Source organism: Lithobates pipiens, unplaced genomic scaffold (genome assembly GCF_037356315.1).
Source record: "Lithobates pipiens isolate NorthernLeopardFrog02 unplaced genomic scaffold, aLitPip1_a1.2 Scaffold_8, whole genome shotgun sequence".
In the NCBI taxonomy this organism is placed as follows: Eukaryota; Metazoa; Chordata; class Amphibia; order Anura; family Ranidae; genus Lithobates; species Lithobates pipiens.
In genome coordinates this window covers 285071211-285089261 of record NW_027507903.1, presented here as the reverse complement: position 1 = coordinate 285089261, position 18051 = coordinate 285071211, and the positions used below count along the sequence as shown (strand labels likewise).

General features: G+C 44.3%; 1 protein-coding gene across 2 annotated transcripts in view; it reads right to left on the bottom strand.

Moving 5' to 3' along the window:
- Nucleotides 1-263: 263 nt before the first annotated feature.
- LOC143962801 (sodium-coupled monocarboxylate transporter 1-like) overlaps nt 264-18051 on the bottom strand; it is a 97828-nt gene continuing 80040 nt past the window's right edge. Inside the window, exons 14-15 of one of the 2 annotated variants that reach the window (XM_077472262.1) lie at nt 12251-12342; nt 264-395 (exon numbers count right to left, since the gene is read on the bottom strand). In XM_077472262.1, coding sequence (XP_077328388.1) covers nt 294-395; nt 12251-12342 — 194 coding nt within the window. In that variant the 3' untranslated portion in view covers nt 264-293. The remainder of the gene's footprint in view (nt 396-12250; nt 12343-18051) is intronic. The other variant, XM_077472263.1, reaches the window with a different exon arrangement.

Here is an 18051-nt window from a genome sequence, read left to right as displayed (position 1 = left end):
GATATGGAGCGTCTGGCCACACCAGTATGTTCCTTTTCTTTTTCTGACCCTCTTGGTCATTAGGACATTTTGCATGGGCAATTCCATTTTTTTTTTAAATATAAAAAAGTTGCCTATAATTTCAGGAAGGACATGGTTTTCATATACTCACTCTCCCCACCTTAGCTGACATGCTGAAGAATAGATAGTATTGATGATTATCAAATAATATGGCAATCTAATAAATATTACAGCGAAATAAAGACATAATTGTTACAACAACCTTTAAAATAAATGTAATTTATTAAATGTACTCATTTCATTTGTGATAGATTTAAATTATCTGCTGTATAGGCTGGGTTGTCATGTCCTTGTCCATTGTGTGATTTCCATTCTAAAATTTCAATGTTATCCTGCTGAAAAAAATGGAACCATTAGATATGAAAGGAATAGTTCTCGTGTTTTAAAATGTTCAACAATTTCATTATACCTCTCCCACCATGCTCCAAAGCTAAAACACATTTGTCTACAAAATGGTTGTAAGCTATACTGACTCCTGTCAATATTGTTCTCCTCTTTTTAGTCAAATTTATTGAATGTGTGTGGTGCAAACTTTAATTTAAATAATATAAGAACCAACATAAACCAGGATTAAATAGAGGTTAAATTGCACTTACAGGACATTTTAATAATTGCAAAAAAAATCCCATTATAGAAAAAATCAGCTGTTTCACATTGCAACCACCCCGATAAAAGTAACAGTTCTGTCTTTAAAGAACTAGTTGGTAAACACAAATTGTTTCCTTAGGACCATTTATGCATGTGTAGGAAAGTTTTAGGCTTCTCAAGTGCCAGAGAGCAATTAGGTCATGCCTATTTGCATGACAACCATTATCAACAGCAGCACTAACAAATCTTCAAAGATGGAATAAAGGAATTCAAATTCTTAATAGATGTGTACATCTCAACAGAGGAGGTCATATGGAATCTTTGGGATAAAAGAATAGAGTGACTTATAAGAACAAATGAACACACTTGGGGTTCATTTCGTTTCGATAGAGTAGGGAAAGACTAAAATTACCTTGTCATTTTTTTTTTTGGTGTATAAATAAAGCACCATACCGTTGTACGAGTCCACAGAAATCAAATGTATTAGAACAAAAGTTTAGATAAAAATAATGTAAACAGCCAATGCCTTTCAGGGTCCAAACTTCATCTGCTTCATCGGGGTATGTGGTTGATGCAAAATGTAAAAAAATCGAACATATATTTATATTTGTGTTATGTTGATGTGCATTTTATTGCAATATAAGCTCTGATAAAGGAAGTAATGCTAAGACCCTAAAAAGAGTTCATCATTTACATAATTTTTTTTCGACCCTTTATGGATAGAAAAATGTTATCAGTGGACCTGGACACGGTTTGGAACTTCATTCATACACCTTCTGGCCTTGGAACCCCCCTGACTTGAAGGAGCTGCCAGCCAAGTGTTTAGGTACTACACGACAATGCCATCCCCAAATCATGAGGGGGTAATAGCACCACCTATCTATTTCTACAATTTTTATTGTTGTCTAAGTCCCACTGAGACAGAAAGAGATGGCAAATAGGGATGGGGCAAACGGTTCAGCCCAAGCATAAGTTCAGACCAAACTTTTTCTGTTCAGACATTCGACGAACAGCCAAACAAACAGGTTGTTTGTTTGTGGTTTATTCGCCCCCCCTGAACCAACCACAATGCATTGCGGCGCTGAACAGTGCATTGCAAGCCCTGATTGGCTGAAGCAGTGAAAGCTTCAGCCAATCAGGGTACATAACACCGTCAGAGTCATGATTGGACATTGTCATCATGACATTATCCAATCATGGCTCATTCCTGCCTCAAAGTATAAAAGTATTCTTTCAATGGCAGCCATTTTCAGTGTGATTTTGGCGTGGAGAGAGATAGAACGGATCTCTGTGCAGTGCTATTAGTTAATTAGTGTGCTATACTGTGTTATTTTTGCTTCAATTGTCAGTGTAGAATATCAGTTTAGTGTCAGTCTAGGGATAGTGTGAGTGTAGTGAGGAAGACCATCATTCAGCTTTAGAGTAGGGATAGCTCAGATAGCTACACTGTAGTGTAGTGAGACCGTGTCATTCATACATACATTAGTGTAGAGTAGGGACAGCTCAGATAGTTCCAGTGTAGTATAGTGAGATCGTGTCAGTAATCTTTATATTCGTTTATAGCTAGAGTAGGCACAGTTCAGATAGCGTCAGTGTAATCACAGTTAAACACCGTCTATTTGATTGTTACTGCTAGTTTAACTCCAGTTTAACGCCATATAATTCTGTGTGCATCACTACCAGTTTAACGTCATATAGTTTTTTGCGTTACTGCCAGTTTAATGGCATTCACTTGTGTTTGTGTTACTACCAGTTTAACGCCATATACTTCTGTGTGTGTTAATGCCAATTTAACACCATATAGTTTTGTTGTGCATTACTGCCAGTTTAATGGCATTCACTTCTGTGTGTGTTACTGCCAGTTTAACACCATATAGTTTTGTGTGCGTTACTGCCAGTTTAATGGCTTTCACTTCTAAGTGAGTTACTGCCAGTTTAACGCCATATAGTTTTGTGTGCGTTGCTGCCATTTTATCGCCATTTACTTTTGTGTGCGTTACTGCCATTTTAACGCCATATAGTTTTCTGTGCATTACTGCCAGTTTAATGCCATATAGTTCTGTGTGTGTTACTGCCAGTTTAACGCAATATAGTTCTGTGTGAGTTACTTCCATTTTATCACCATTTACTTTTGTGTGCGTTACTGTCAGTTTAACGCCATATAGGTCTGTGTGTGCTACTGCAAGTTTAACGCCATATATTTCTGTGTGTGTTACTGGCAGTTTAACGCCATATAGTTTTGTGTGTTGCTGCCAGTTTAACGTCATTTACTTCTGTGTGCGTTACTGTCAGTTTAACCTCCCTGACGGTATTCCTGAGTGTGGCCCCAAACACACTCGGGATCACATCGCAGGATCCAGGTACAGTTACTTACCTTGTCCCCAGGATCCTGCGATGTCTCCTAGCAGTGTGCAGCGGCTGTGTCTCCGCTTGTTGTATCACAGAGCTGGGCTCTGTTCCCTGCGAACATTGTGACGCATGTGGACGGAGCACGGTGACAAATTTAACCACCTTCAGACCGGACCATTTTGCTGGTAAATGACCAGAGGTCTTTTTACAATTTGGCACTGCGCTGCTTTAACTGGTAATTGCGTGGTCATGCAATGTTGTACCCAAACAAAATTTGCGTCCTTTTCTTCCCACAAATAGAGTTTTCTTTTGATGGTATTTGATTGCCTCTGCGATTTTAATTTTTTGCGATATAAACATAAAAAGACCGCAAATTTTGAAAAAAAATGATATTTTCTACTTTTTGTTATTAGAAAAATCCAATAAACTCAATTTTAGTCATACATTTAGGCCAAAATGTATTCAGCCACATGTCTTTGGTAAAAAAAAAGTCAATAATTGTATATTTATTGGTTTGCGCAAAAGTTGTCACATCTACAAACTAAGGTACGTTTTCTGGAATTTACGCAGCTTTTAGTTTACGACTGCCTATCTCATTTCTTGAGGTGCTAAAATGGCAGGGCAGTACAAAACCCCCCCAAATGACCCCATTTTGGAAAGTAGACACCCTAAGGAAATTGATAAGTGGCATGTTGAGCCCATTGAATATTTTATTTTTTTGCCTCAAGCGATTGAATAATGACAAAAAAAAAATTTTTTTTTTTTTTTTTACACAAAGTTGTCACTAAATGATATATTGCTCACACATGCTATGGGCATATGTGAAATGACACCCCAAAATAAATTCTGCTGCTTCTCCTGAGTACGGGGATACCCCATATGTGGAACTATTTGGGAGCCTAGCCGCGTACGGGGCCCCGAAAACCAAGCACCGCCTTCAGGCTTTCTAAGGGCGTAAATTTTTGATTTCACTTCTCACTACCTATTACAGTTTTGAAGGCCATAAAATGCCAAGTTGGCACAAAACCCCCACAAATGACCCCATTTTAGAAAGTAGACACCCCAAGCTATTTGCTGAGAGGCATTTTGAGTCCATGGAATATTTTATATTTTGCCACATGTTGCGGGAAAATTTTTTTTTTTTCACAAAGTTGTCACTAAATGATATATTGCTCACGCATGCCATGGGCATATGTGAAATGACACCCCAAAATAAATTCTGCTGCTTTTCCTGAGTACGGGAATACCACATATGTGGGACTTTTTGGGAGCCTAGCTGCGTACGGGGCCCCGAAAACCAAGCACCGCCTTCAGGCTTTCTAAGGGCGTTACAGTTTTGAAGGCCATAAAATGCCAAGATGGCACAAACCCCCCCCCCCCAAATGACCCCATTTTGGAAAGTAGACACCCCTAAATTTAGGGGTACACTAGTGAGACTAGGTAATAAATGGCGGGTGCCCTGAAACTATAAAAAAAATAACTAACCAACCAGCGTCACCTGTAACAGTTATATGGTGATCACTGGTGAAAGGGTTAACTATGGGGCAATCAGGGGGCTTTATGCGGTAGTATATGGGGGTCCCTGGCGCTATAAAAAGCTGCGGCGAACCTAAATACCTACCTGCCTAACTAGCGTCACCTGTGACACTAATACAGTGATCAGAAAAACGATCGCTTATTAGGCTGGGTTCACACTGGAGCGATGCGGGAACGCCACGAATCCGCGGCGGGTTCCCGCATCACATGCCTCCCGGCGGCAGTTCACACTGCCCTATGCGAACTGCTGGGAGTGTCAGTGAAATGTTAATGACACCCCCAGATCAGTTCGCATATCGCAGTGCGATTTGCAAACTCGGATCGCATGGTGTGAACACCCATGCGATCCGATTCTGCTGCGGACCAAAAAAAGGGTCCCGTGCGAGTTTGCGGCGGGTGCGGCGGGTGCGACACGAATTCAGCCATACTATCTGTATGGCTGAACTCGAATCGCACAGAGATCGGATGTGATTTGCACTGCAGTGCGGTGCGAATCACATCCGTTCTCATAAACCGCTGCAATGTGAACCCAGCCTTAGTGACACTGGCGACGGGGGGTGATCACGGGGTTAAACCTTTATTGGGGGGGTTAGGGGGGTACCTTAGAACTAAAGGGGGCTAACCCTAACTGCCCTACCAGTTATTACAGTCACAAATGACACCCGCCGGGTGATCAGGGGGTTAAACCTTTATTAGGTAATAAATGGCGGGTGCCCTGAAACTATAAAAAAATAACTAACCAACCAGCGTCACCTGTAACAGTTATATGGTGATCACTGGTGAAAGGGTTAACTAGGGGGCAATCAGGGGGCTTTATGCGGTAGTATATGGGGGTCCCTGGCGCTATAAAAAGCTGCGGCGAACCTAAATACCTACCTGCCTAACTAGCGTCACCTGTGACACTAACACAGCGATCAGAAAAACTATCGCTTATTAGGCTGGGTTCACACTGGAGCGATGCGGGAACGCCATGAATCCGCGGCGGGTTCCCGCATCGCATGCCTCCCGGCGGCAGTTCACACTGCCCTATGCGAACTGCTGGGAGTGTCAGTGAAATGTTAATGACACCCCCAGATCAGTTCGCATATCGCAGTGCGATCTGCAAACTCGGATCGCATGGTGTGAACACCCATGCGATCCGATTCTGCTGCGGACCAAAAAAAGGGTCCCGTGCGAGTTTGCGGCGGGTGCGGCGGGTGCGACACGAATTCAGCCATACTATCTGTATGGCTGAACTCGAATCGCACAGAGATCGGATGTGATTTGCACTGCAGTGCGGTGCGAATCACATCCGTTCTCATAAACCGCTGCAATGTGAACCCAGCCTTAGTGACACTGGCGACGGGGGGTGATCACGGGGTTAAACCTTTATTGGGGGGGTTAGGGGGGTACCTTAGAACTAAAGGGGGCTAACCCTAACTGCCCTACCAGTTATTACAGTCACAAATGACACCCGCCGGGTGATCAGGGGGTTAAACCTTTATTAGGTAATAAATGGCGGGTGCCCTGAAACTATAAAAAAATAACTAACCAACCAGCGTCACCTGTAACAGTTATATGGTGATCACTGGTGAAAGGGTTAACTAGGGGGCAATCAGGGGGCTTTATGCGGTAGTATATGGGGGTCCCTGGCGCTATAAAAAGCTGCGGCGAACCTAAATACCTACCTGCCTAACTAGCGTCACCTGTGACACTAACACAGCGATCAGAAAAACTATCGCTTATTAGGCTGGGTTCACACTGGAGCGATGCGGGAACGCCATGAATCCGCGGCGGGTTCCCGCATCGCATGCCTCCCGGCGGCAGTTCACACTGCCCTATGCGAACTGCTGGGAGTGTCAGTGAAATGTTAATGACACCCCCAGATCAGTTCGCATATCGCAGTGCGATCTGCAAACTCGGATCGCATGGTGTGAACACCCATGCGATCCGATTCTGCTGCGGGCCAAAAAAAGGGTCCCGTGCGAATTTGCGGCGGGTGCGGCGGGTGCGACACGAATTCAGCCATACTATCTGTATGGCTGAACTCGAATCGCACAGAGATCGGATGTGATTTGCACTGCAGTGCGGTGCGAATCACATTCGTTCTCATAAACCGCTGCAATGTGAACCCAGCCTTAGTGACACTGGCGACGGGGGGTGATCACGGGGTTAAACCTTTATTGGGGGGGTTAGGGGGGCACATTAGAACTAAAGGGGGCTAACCCTAACTGCCCTAACAGTTATTACAGTCACAAATGACACCAATGCAAAAAAAAAAAGCAATTGGTGTCACTGTGACTGGGGGGGCAGGGGTAATTGGGGGGTGATCGGGGGGTAAAGGGGGGGTGTGAGTGTGCCTGGCATGTTCTACTGTATGTGTGGTGTGTTGGTGCAACTCACCGAACCTCTCTCCTCGGTGCCGGAGCGAAAAATACCGACACGGAGGAGAGAATACATCACTTCCTCTCCTGTGTTTACATTACAGGAGAGGAAATGATGTCACGGGACATTTTCATTCGTCGGGAGCGATCGCGAGGGGGTGGCCATGAATGAATGCCCGTCCCCTCGTCCGGGATCGCTCCCGAACGAATACCGACCGCCGCAGGCACCGGGCGGGGGCCCGATCGGGCCCCCGACCGGCGGGCAGGCAAGGACGTACATGTAAGCCCTTATGCCTGCCCGTGCCATTCTGTCGACGTACATCGTCGTGCGGCGGTCGGCAAGTGGTTAAAAAGTGAAACACACACAATACATACAGTAAACTGTAAGCTTACATAATACATTATTATATCAAATAATTTCACTTCCCTTTTGTTCCTAGTGGTTTGTCCAGTGCCCTGCATGCAGTTTTATATTGTATATTCGTCACTCACAGCCACGTCTCCTGGCCCTGCTCATATGATAGACAGAAGAGGGGCCCAATGCGGGGCCAGAAGGAGTAGCTGTGAGTGATGGAGCGTCGGTTACACAGGAGATCGCAGCTCTATGTAATTCAGGGGCGCTCACTCCTCTTCCCTCCGAGGCAGCAGGGATAATCCAACACTGGCGAGGCTGCAATGATGGGAAAGGTGAAGCTGCAGATGGGCACTGAACAGGCTGCATTGTTGGTCAATTTATAGGCTGCAGATGGGCACTGAGCAGGCTGCATTGTATAACAAGCACCCACGATTTTCCCCTGATTTTAAGGGGAAAAAAGTGATTGTTATATGCCGATAAATACGGTAATTATCTTTTTGCTGTTCTGCAGAAGTTAATCCTTTGGGACCCTATGTGTGTAAGCCTAACAGCAAACAGGCAAATGGATTATGCATTACAGGTGCATTATATGTGACACTGTATACCACATTATCTTTTCACTTTGTGAATAACCTCTAACATTTCTGTCAAATGAAAGCATTTTATTTTTAACCACTTGAGACCCGCGCTATAGCCGAATGACGGCTACAGCGCGGATCTCCTTTTCCGGGACGACGTCAATAGACGTCGTCCCGTGCACGAGCGCCCTGCGCGCCCCCTGAGGGGCGCGCGCGGCGCGTTTTGTGATCGGCGAGTCTGTGAGACTCGCCTGATCACCGATCCGTGCAAGGGGTCGATCCCGACCCCTTATCACGTGATCAGCTGTCAGCCAATGACAGCTGATCATGTGATATAACGGAGCCGGTAATCGGCTATTATTCCTCCTCGCGCTGACAGCGCGAGGAGAAAAAAAAAGCCGATCACCGGCGGCCGTGATCGAGACATCAGTCCCGATCACAGCCAGCCCTGCTAGTGCCCACCTGCCCCCTGCCAGTGCCCACCTGCCCCCTGCCAGTGCCACATTAATAAAAAGTTAGTGCCCCCTGTCAGTGCCACCCAGCAGTGCCCACAGTGCCACCCAGCAGTTCCCACAGTGCCACCCAGCAGTGCCCACAATCTGCCTCAACAAAGGTGCTGCACCCCAGTGCCACATATCCGTGCCCATCAGTGTCATCTACCAGTGCCCAGCAGTGCCGCCCATCAGTGCCCAGCAGTGCCACCTATCAGTGCCACCTATCAGTGCCCATCAGTCCCATCTATCAGTGGTACCTATCAGTGCCCATCCGTGCCACCCATCCGTGCCACCCATCTGTGCCACCCATCCGTGCCATCTTATCTGTGCCCATCTTTGCCCATCAGTGCCGCCTTATCTGTGCCCATCGGTGCCGCCTTATCTGTGCCTATTAGTGCCGCCTTAACTATGCCTATCAGTGCCCACCAGTGCAGCCTATCAGTGCCCACCAATGCAGCCTATCAGTGCCCACCAATGCAGCCCATCAGTGCCCACCAGTGCAGCCTATCAGTGCCGCCTCATCAGCGCACTTCAATGAAGGAGAAAAATGACCCGTTTGCAAAATTTTATAACAAACTATTAAACATGATTTTTTTTTTGCATCTTTTTTTGTTTGTTTAGCAAAAAATAAAACTCCGAGCTGTAATTAAATACCACCAAAAGAAAGCTCTATTTGTGGGAAAAAAATGATAAAAATTTCATTTGGGTACAGTGTTGTATGCCCGCGCAATTGTCATTCAAAGTGCATCAGCGCTGAAAGCTAAAAATTGGTCTGGGACTGAGGGGGGTTTAAGTGACCAGTAAGCAAGTGGTTAAACAAAACAAATCACCCTGCATTTCAAGAGGTGCTGTCATCCGTGTTAGTGAAATATGGCAGAAGTGTTCATGAGATAGGATAGAATGCTTTAGTTTCTGGACAATATACTGTCATTTATAAATCTAGAAATAAGCAGGTTTATGACAGAGTAGTATTTGTTAAAAAATGTAATATCCTTAAGGCTGAATTCATACCACTTCCACTGCATCTATTGATGTATGTTAAACACACGCGAGTTCATATGTTTTGTTTAATGCACTGCCCTAATATACAATTTTTTTCACAGCAAAAGCCAAATACTTTATTTCTCTCTACCTATTGGGAGAGGAGGCATGTGTCTTTCCTCCAATCAGCTGACTTGGCTGTATGCCCAGGCTTCACTGCAGTGCTAACCAGGAAAAGAAAATGTTGTACACTTTCTAAACAGTATATAAAGATGAAGACAGCAGATATAAATGTAAATTGTATGTAGGAAGATTTGTTTCATCTCTGTGTATCATCTGAGGCTGTTCACTTCACTGTGTATATGTGAGGGTTTACATCCATTTTAATACACACAATAGTTAGGGTTGCCACCCCATCCCTTTAAACCCAAACACATATTAATTACACAGGTTCTGAGGCTGATTAAGGTGGTAATTGAACTCACTTGGTGCCTTACCTGTATTAAATTAGCCTCAGAACCTGTGTAATTCAAAGGTGTTCGGGTTTAAAGGGATGAGGTGGCAACTCTAAAGCCTCATACATACGATCGGACTTTGTACAAACTTTCCCGTGGATTTTTGTACAAAGGGCATCAGCCATGAACTTTTATTGCATACACACAGCAGGACTTTTTCAGCCAACTTTCACCAAATCACGTGGTTTTTCTGCTCTTTACCGCCACTTTTGGTCAACTTCTGTATTGTTGTCTGATCTTTTGCATTTGTTCTGAGCATGCGTGCTTGTACTTTGTGCAAAAGTCCGATGGTTTTCTGTACACATGATCTGACTTTGCTCCATTGGACTTTTGGTGCCAGGAAGTTTGTCCGTTTGCACTGCCAACAAAAATCTGATGAAAACTGAAAAAGTTTGTCCGATGTAGCGTACATGAGGTCAGATATTGCCATAAAACAGCTAATTTGCATGTTTTTGTCAAAAAGTCAGATCGTGTGTATGGGCCTTAACTGTAGTTGTGATGCATTCTAATTAATGTGTTGCAATGTGTTTAAATGCAGCATGTTTCGTTTTCATCTATTACCCACTAATACAGCTCATTGATGTGAAGCAGGTCTATTACTAACTATGGATTTGAGATTGTTGTTGCGCTTTTCCTGCATTGAACAACACAGCCCAACACACAGTGTAAAAGTTTTGAAGTTTCTAGATGAAGATGGAAAATGAAATCATTATGCTTTAGCTGGGGATGTCTTTGTGCTTGAGATTTGCACACTTGCCCAGCAAATTCAAGAGAGTCAGATTTTTCTGTTGGATTTTTACCATTTTATATTGTGAAGAAGGTGAAAACGTGAACAACAAGAAGAGAAAGACTGCAAGGTGGGAGGACTCCGTGAGCCAGGTTACCAAATTTAACTTTTTTCAAACTGTGCAAAAAATGTGCTTGCAAATTATTGTGAACACAAGCAAGTTTAATTTTAGCAATTGAAGTGCATATTTAAGTGCAAAAATTGAGACAGCTGAGTTTCTCCTACTGCAAGCATGCTGAATTCTGCTGAAAAAATGGTTTACACCAGTGCAGCTTTGAAATCTTGCTGTCTCGGCGTGATTTCAAAGCCATCCAATCAGTGCGATTTGGATCTCCGATTTAATTGTGGCTTGTGACTTCATTTAATAAACCTCAATGCAAGTTGAAATGAAATTGCAAAAAAGTAGTGCAGGAAACTTTTTGAGTCGCAATGATGTGAACGGTTCCATTGCCACAAATGGGGTCAACTTGTCATGCGATTTTGAAGTGTCAAATTGCATTAGAAATCACACTGATGTGAACCAGGACAAGAGATGAGATGGAGCTTTCACTGGAAGTTTAGGAAGAGATTGAGCTAGTTTGTTGGTAAGTTTTGTCTGTTTGCCAACTGTTAGATTAATATGACATTGTCAATTCTGTTAAAGTGTAACTTTTTTTGTTAACAGAAAAGTTTTTATTGACAAATTAGCATTACATCATAGTCAGCAACAGATTTTCATATGTGTTCAAGCATATTACAACAATAGATGTGATCTACATCCGGAGGTCATTAGTTAAAGTGTAACTTACTTAAACATTCTTATTGTTGTGTTATGGTTAATGCAGTGTAAACTAAACAAGGTTGTCTATGCCTTATCAGTAAGAAAAATGTTAAAATGTAATTAAATTAGTTTAATTCTTAAAAAAAATTCAGCATTCTCTTAAAATAAAGTTTTTACATTTTTCTTTTGTTTTATACTATTTTGAAGGTAATACGGGATACCTTTGCTTGCTATGCTTCCTGACACTTGTTTGTGATGTGATGAAAATCTAGCAACCACCCTCCAGGAACATTCCCCTCCAGAGAGCCCTCCTCCCCCTGTTTATTATGTGCGGTTTCTGGCACTGCGCATGTAGTCTAACGTGCATGGGGAAATGTTTGCACACAACTTCACATCATATTGATGTTTGGGACAACATTTTTGAATCAAGCGCAAATGCTTCCAAAAACCTTTAACATGACACAAATTTAAGACCCCTTTCACACTGGAGCATTTTGCAGGCGCTATATCGTTAAAAATAGTGCCTGCAAAACACCCTAAAACACCTGCTCCATGCCCTCTGGCTTTCACACTGGAGCGGTGCGCTGGCAGGACGTCAGAAAAAGTCCTGCCAGCAGCTTCTTTGGAGCGGTGAAGGATCGGTGAAGGAGCAGTGAACTCTCCGCTCCTCCACCGCTGCGATACCGTCGGCAAAATGCCGCCCCAGCAGCGTTTTCCAGGTGGATTTAACCCCCTTTCAGTCGCTAGAACGACGGTAAAGCGGAGCTAAAAAATAGCACCGCTTTACTGCTGACGCCCAGGACAGCTCGGTGCGAAAGACATATATCTGTATTAATGTTGCACTTTGTGGGTTTGACACTCACAGAATTGCATTGTGTGCTTACCTTGTCAGATTTCAGACAGCAGATAAAATCAAGAAGACCACAATCCTGTCTTCCAAATAGGCAGTCACGATTTATGTTTTGCTTCAATCCTCCTGTAATATTATTAACATAGGTCTGCAACTTAAAAAACTGAATTGGAAACACAAGGCATTATAGAAATATAGCTATGAACAAGTATAAGCTAAATGTAAACCAGGTAAAATATGAAAAACACATATAATGCAATCATTAGCCATTATGCCACCTAAACACATGCCAATTTTCTTGCAATTTCCACAAATTTTAGCCATAAGGATCAATACAAATTACCACCATCCCTGTCATATTTATATTAACGTTTTGTGGTAGGTTGACTTGAACTACACCAATGGTCATCAACCCTGTCCTCAGGGCCAGGTCTTAAGTAATACATTGCGGGAGATGCAGACTAGAATACTGCAATCATTGAGCAGCAAATGATATCACCTGTGATGTATTTCAGTTATCTTGCAAACCTGGCCTGTTACAGGGCCCTGAGGACAGGAGTTGAGAACCACTGCACTGCACTCTGTGCACTGGCCTGTATGTTGTGTATTCCTGACCCCTGCACTTCATACACGTTGTTGTACGTTACATTTTCCCAACCATTGCATTCTATTTGCTATATTGAAATTACATACTCTGACCTGATCGAAAAATGAATTGCCCCAACAGTTGCTGGTTGCTAAGCAGTCCTTGATTTAAAAGGACTTAGTCTTTAAAAGAGAAGTGTGAGCATTAAAAAAACAAACACATTTACTCACTTAAATGGAAGATTTAGATAAACTCGACTAGCCAATTAAAGCCGAACTTCAGCTAACATTTTTTAAGCAGTAATGTAAAAAATGGACCCTCGCGCCACTAAGTGCTAAACGTGAAAATGTATCTAAGTACGTGTAAAAAATGGAAAATATACCAATACACAATATAAGTGAAATAACCAGTGAAGTGATACAAAAGTGAAAGTGCTACTAAATAATACAAAATGCAGCGGGACAAAATAGTAAACACAAACTATCGCATCAAAATGAATAAAATAAAGAGTCCTGCGCAAATCGTGCCACTGAAAAAATTGATGATGAATATAAAAATATAAAAAATAAAAACAGTCAATAAAAAATCAAAAAATAAACACACCGATGAGTGAAGGTATAAAGTGGAAAACAAGAGAAAGAACGGGACCAAATGTTCCAAAATATATAAATCCAGGCTCTCAGGACTCTCACCTCAAGATGAAATATTCAGACAAATGAAAATAACCCCAAAAACTTCTCCTTTGCTTCTTTGTATACAATAACCAAGGAATTGCAGATAAAGCATGTAGTATACACTTCTGCCACTAGAGGGCCATTTCCAGCTCTTGAATGTAATACTGCAGCTATGGACTTGTATTTCCGTGGTGTGGAACTTGAAAAGAACACAGAGGAGAGGGGGAAAGGGGGAGAGAGAGGGGACTCCAATCGTGTAGTGGTTTCAATAAATGAACAAATTTATTAAGCGATAAAAATGGACTCTCACATTTAAAAGAAAAAATTCAAACAGATAGCGTAAGATGGAGATCTGGCGTCTTCTGCCAGTCTTACGCTACTTCCGGTTTGTCCTACGGCCACTCCCAAACCGGAAGTAGCGTAAGACTGGCAGAAGACGCCAGATCTCCATCTTACTCTATCTGTTTGAATTTTTTCTTTTAAATGTGAGAGTCAATTTTTATCGCTTAATAAATGTGTTCATTTATTGAAACCACTACACGATTGGAGTCCCCTCTCTCTCCCCCTTTCCCCCTCTCCTCTGTGTTCTTTTCAAGTTCCACACCACGGAAATACAAGTCCATAGCTGCAGTATTACATTCAAGAGCTGGAAATGGCCCTCTAGTGGCAGAAGTGTATACTACATGCTTTATCTTCAATTCCTTGGTTATTGTATACAAAGAAGCAAAGGAGAAGTTTTTGGGGTTATTTTCATTTGTCTGAATATTTCATCTTGAGGTGAGAGTTCTGAGAGCCTGGATTTATATATTTTGGAACATTTGGTCCCGTTCTTTCTCTTGTTTTCCACTTTATACCTTCACTCATCGGTGTGTTTATTTTTTGATTTTTTATTGACTGTTTTTATTTTTTATATTCATCATCAATTTTTTCAGTGGCACGATTTGCGCAGGACTCTTTATTTTATTCATTTTTTAAGCAGTACCAGTAATGCCCTGTACACACGGTCGGACTTTCCGACAGAAAATGTGCGATCGGATCATGTTGTCGGAAAATCCGATCGTGTGTGGGCTCTATCTGAATTTCCGAGACACAGTTTGAGAGCAGGATCTAAAATTTTCCGACAACAAAATCCAATCGTTTAAATTCCGATCAGGTGTAGACAATTCCGACGGACAAAGTGCCACGCATGCTCAGAATAAATTACCAGACGAAAGCTATTGGCTATTGGCCCATTTATAATCCCGTCGTACGTGTTCTATGTCACTGCGTTCAGAACGATCGGCTTTTCCGACAACTTTTTGCGACCGTGTGTATGCAAGACAAGTTTGAGCCAACATCCGTTGGAAAAAATCCGATGGATTTTGTTGTCGGAATGTCCGACCGTGTGTACAGGGCATAACACTTTTTTCCTTTTCAAAAAAGGTTTTACATCCCTCCCAATGTTGAATGGTTTGTCTCAACCCTCTAACTTCCCCCTTTGCGGGACAGCTTAGTCTGTTAAAATTATACTAAAGTCTTGTTATAAAACAAAAAACAAAAAAACAAAAACAAACATTTCATACTTACCTGCTCTGTGCAGTGGTTTTGCACAGAGCAGCCCAGATCCTCAGGTCCCCAGCCCCTCCCTCCTGCCCTCACAGAAAACAGCTTGCTATAGGGGCACCTTCCTGCCTTTAGAACTAATTTAACCACTTGGGATCCGCACTATTGCCAAATGACGGCATTAGCGCGGACCTACTTTTCCGGGACTACGTCTATTGACGTCGTCCCGTGTACGAGCTGCCTGCGCGCCCCCTGAGGGGCGCGCGCGGCGCGCTCTGTGATCGGCGAGTCCATGAGACTCGCCTGATCACTGATCCGTGCAAGGGGTCGATCCCGACCCCTTATCACGTGATCAGCTGTCAGCCAATGACAGCTGATCATGTGATAGAACGGAGCCGGTAATCGGCTGTTATTCCTCCTCGCGCTGACAGCGCGAGGAGAAAAAAAAAAGCCGATCACCGGCGGCCGTGATCAGGACATCAGTCCCGATCACTGCCAGCAATACAAGCGACCACCTGCCCCCTGCCAGTGCCCACCTGCCGCCTGCAGTGCCATCCTGAATAAAAGTAAGTGCCCCCCGTCAGTGCCACCCGCAGTGCCCATAGTGCCCACAGTGCCACCCACAGTGCCACCCAGCAGTGCCACCCACAGTGCCACCCACAGTGCCACCCACAGTGCCCACAATCTGCCTCAAAGGTGCTGCACCCCAGTGCCGCCCATCAGTGCCCAGCAGTGCCGCCCATCAGTGCCCAGCAGTGCCGCCCATCAGTGCCCAGCAGTGCCACCTATCAGAGCCACCTATCAGTGCCACCTATCAGTGCCCATCAGTCCCATCTATCAGTGGTACCTATCAGTGCCCATCCGTGCCACCCATCCGTGCCACTTATCCGTGCCACCCATCCGTGCCATCTTATCTGTGCCCATCTTTGCCCATCAGTGCTGCCTTATCTGTGCCCATCGGTGCCGCCTTATCTGTGCCTATTAGTGCCGCCTTATCTGTGCCTATCAGTGCCCACCAGTGCAGCCTATCAGTGCCCACCAATGCAGCCCATCAGTGCCCACCAATGCAGCCCATCAGTGCCCACCAATGCAGCCCATCAGTGCCGCCTAATCAGCGCACTTCAATGAAGGAGAAAAATGACCCGTTTGCAAAATTTTATAACAAACTATTAAAACATGATTTTTTTTATTTATTTTTTTTGCATCTTTTTTTGTTTGTTTAGCAAAAAATAAAACTCCGAGCTGTAACTAAATACCACCAAAAGAAAGCTCTATTTGTGGGAAAAAAATGATAAAAATTTCATTTGGGTACAGTGTTGTATGCCCACGCAATTGTCATTCAAAGTGCATCAGCGCTGAAAGCTGAAAATTGGTCTGGGACTGAGGGGGGTTTAAGTGCCCAGTAAGCAAGTGGTTAAAGGAAGTTGAAAATGAACAAACGAATGCTTCTTTCCCATTGGCGGCAGTGCATACCGCCTTCTAAAAAGAAGTCTGAGGTGGGCCGCTTTTAAGACGACGGTATACCATTGTTTGGCAGGCATTCCGGAGGCGATACTGCCACTTCCTGAACATCTGCTTTCCAGTCCCTAGGGGGATTGTCAGGTCACCTTGAGGCGAGGTGACAGATGCACACCGTAGGGATCAGGAGTGCACCGCAAGGTTGTGGACTCTACGGCTGACTGCTGTGGACAGGAGACAGGTCCCACCGGGGTTAGAGCGTAAGATTCCCTGGGGCGCGGAGTCTAAGAGCCAGCAGGTGTTCACCAGAGCCTCGAGTGGTGAGGATGGACTTTGCTGCAACTGGCTCCAGGTCGCGACCCCCAGGGTCCCCCAGCTCACACCCACAGTAGGCAACAGGAGGATAGGGATGGTGAGGGACAAAGCCAAGGTCGGGGCCACAAGCAGACAGGAATAGTGAGGACACGCCAAAAGGTCAGGATCACAGGCAAACAGGGATAGTCAAAGACACGCCAAAGTCGGTAACGGAACAACAGAAGAGCACACGGCAGGTAACAGGAAGCTAAACACACAAAGGAATACACAATGGTTGATCAGCACTGTTGGCTTGCAGTGCACAGGTTAATATAAGGTTCCCTGATAGGGCCTGGGGTGGAGCCATGCTTAGAGGAGAGGTTATAAAAACCACCAGGTGGAAGTGGCTGGCCTCTTAGTCTGAACACATGAGGGGAGGTAAGCAAACAGGAAGATCACTGCATAACCATGACAGTACCCTCCCTCTTACGAGGCCTCCCCCTCCCCTGCCTGGGTCCAGGCTTAAAGGGAAACTCCAGATGGAACCTCCTCAACAGACGAGGAGCAAAGACCTCAGACGCAGTGATCCAAGACCTCTCCTCAGGGCCCAACCCTTTCCAAAGTACAAGGTACTGAAGAATGCCTTTACGGAGCCGGGAATCCAAAACTTGACTAACATCGTATTTTAGATTATCCTCGGAGACCGAAACCTAGGTAGGGAGAGGATGAGAGGACTTGAGGACTAAAGGCTTTTTAGGAATGGGTAAGGGCATGAGAAGATCAGGAGTCTGAGCAGGGTCCCCCACACCCTTAAAGATGAGCTGGGCATCCATAACAGGACCACCAGACTGGGCAGAGGTCAGTGGGTCCCTGAGGTCAGGTTGGTTAGAAGGTGACATGTCACAAGAGTCAAGCTGGATAGCTGCAACACCAACAGAATGCAGAGAACCCTGAGAAAAAGATTGAAAACCTCACCTGGCCGAATGAGGTATTCTATCCAAAGGATGGATTGAGCCTCTTAAATGGGTTTGAACGGCACAGGTTAATATAAGGTTCCCTGATAGGGCCTGGGGTGGAGCCATGCTTAGAGGAGAGGTTATAAAAACCACCAGGTGGAAGTGGCTGGCCTCTTAGTCTGAACACATGAGGGGAGGTAAGCAAACAGGAAGATCACTGCATAACCATGACAGGGATTTTGTAATTAAAAAAATTGGTTCCCAATGAACTCAATGGGTGAGTTTCTTGCAACCACATCATGTATGAGCATTTGGGTGAGTGGCT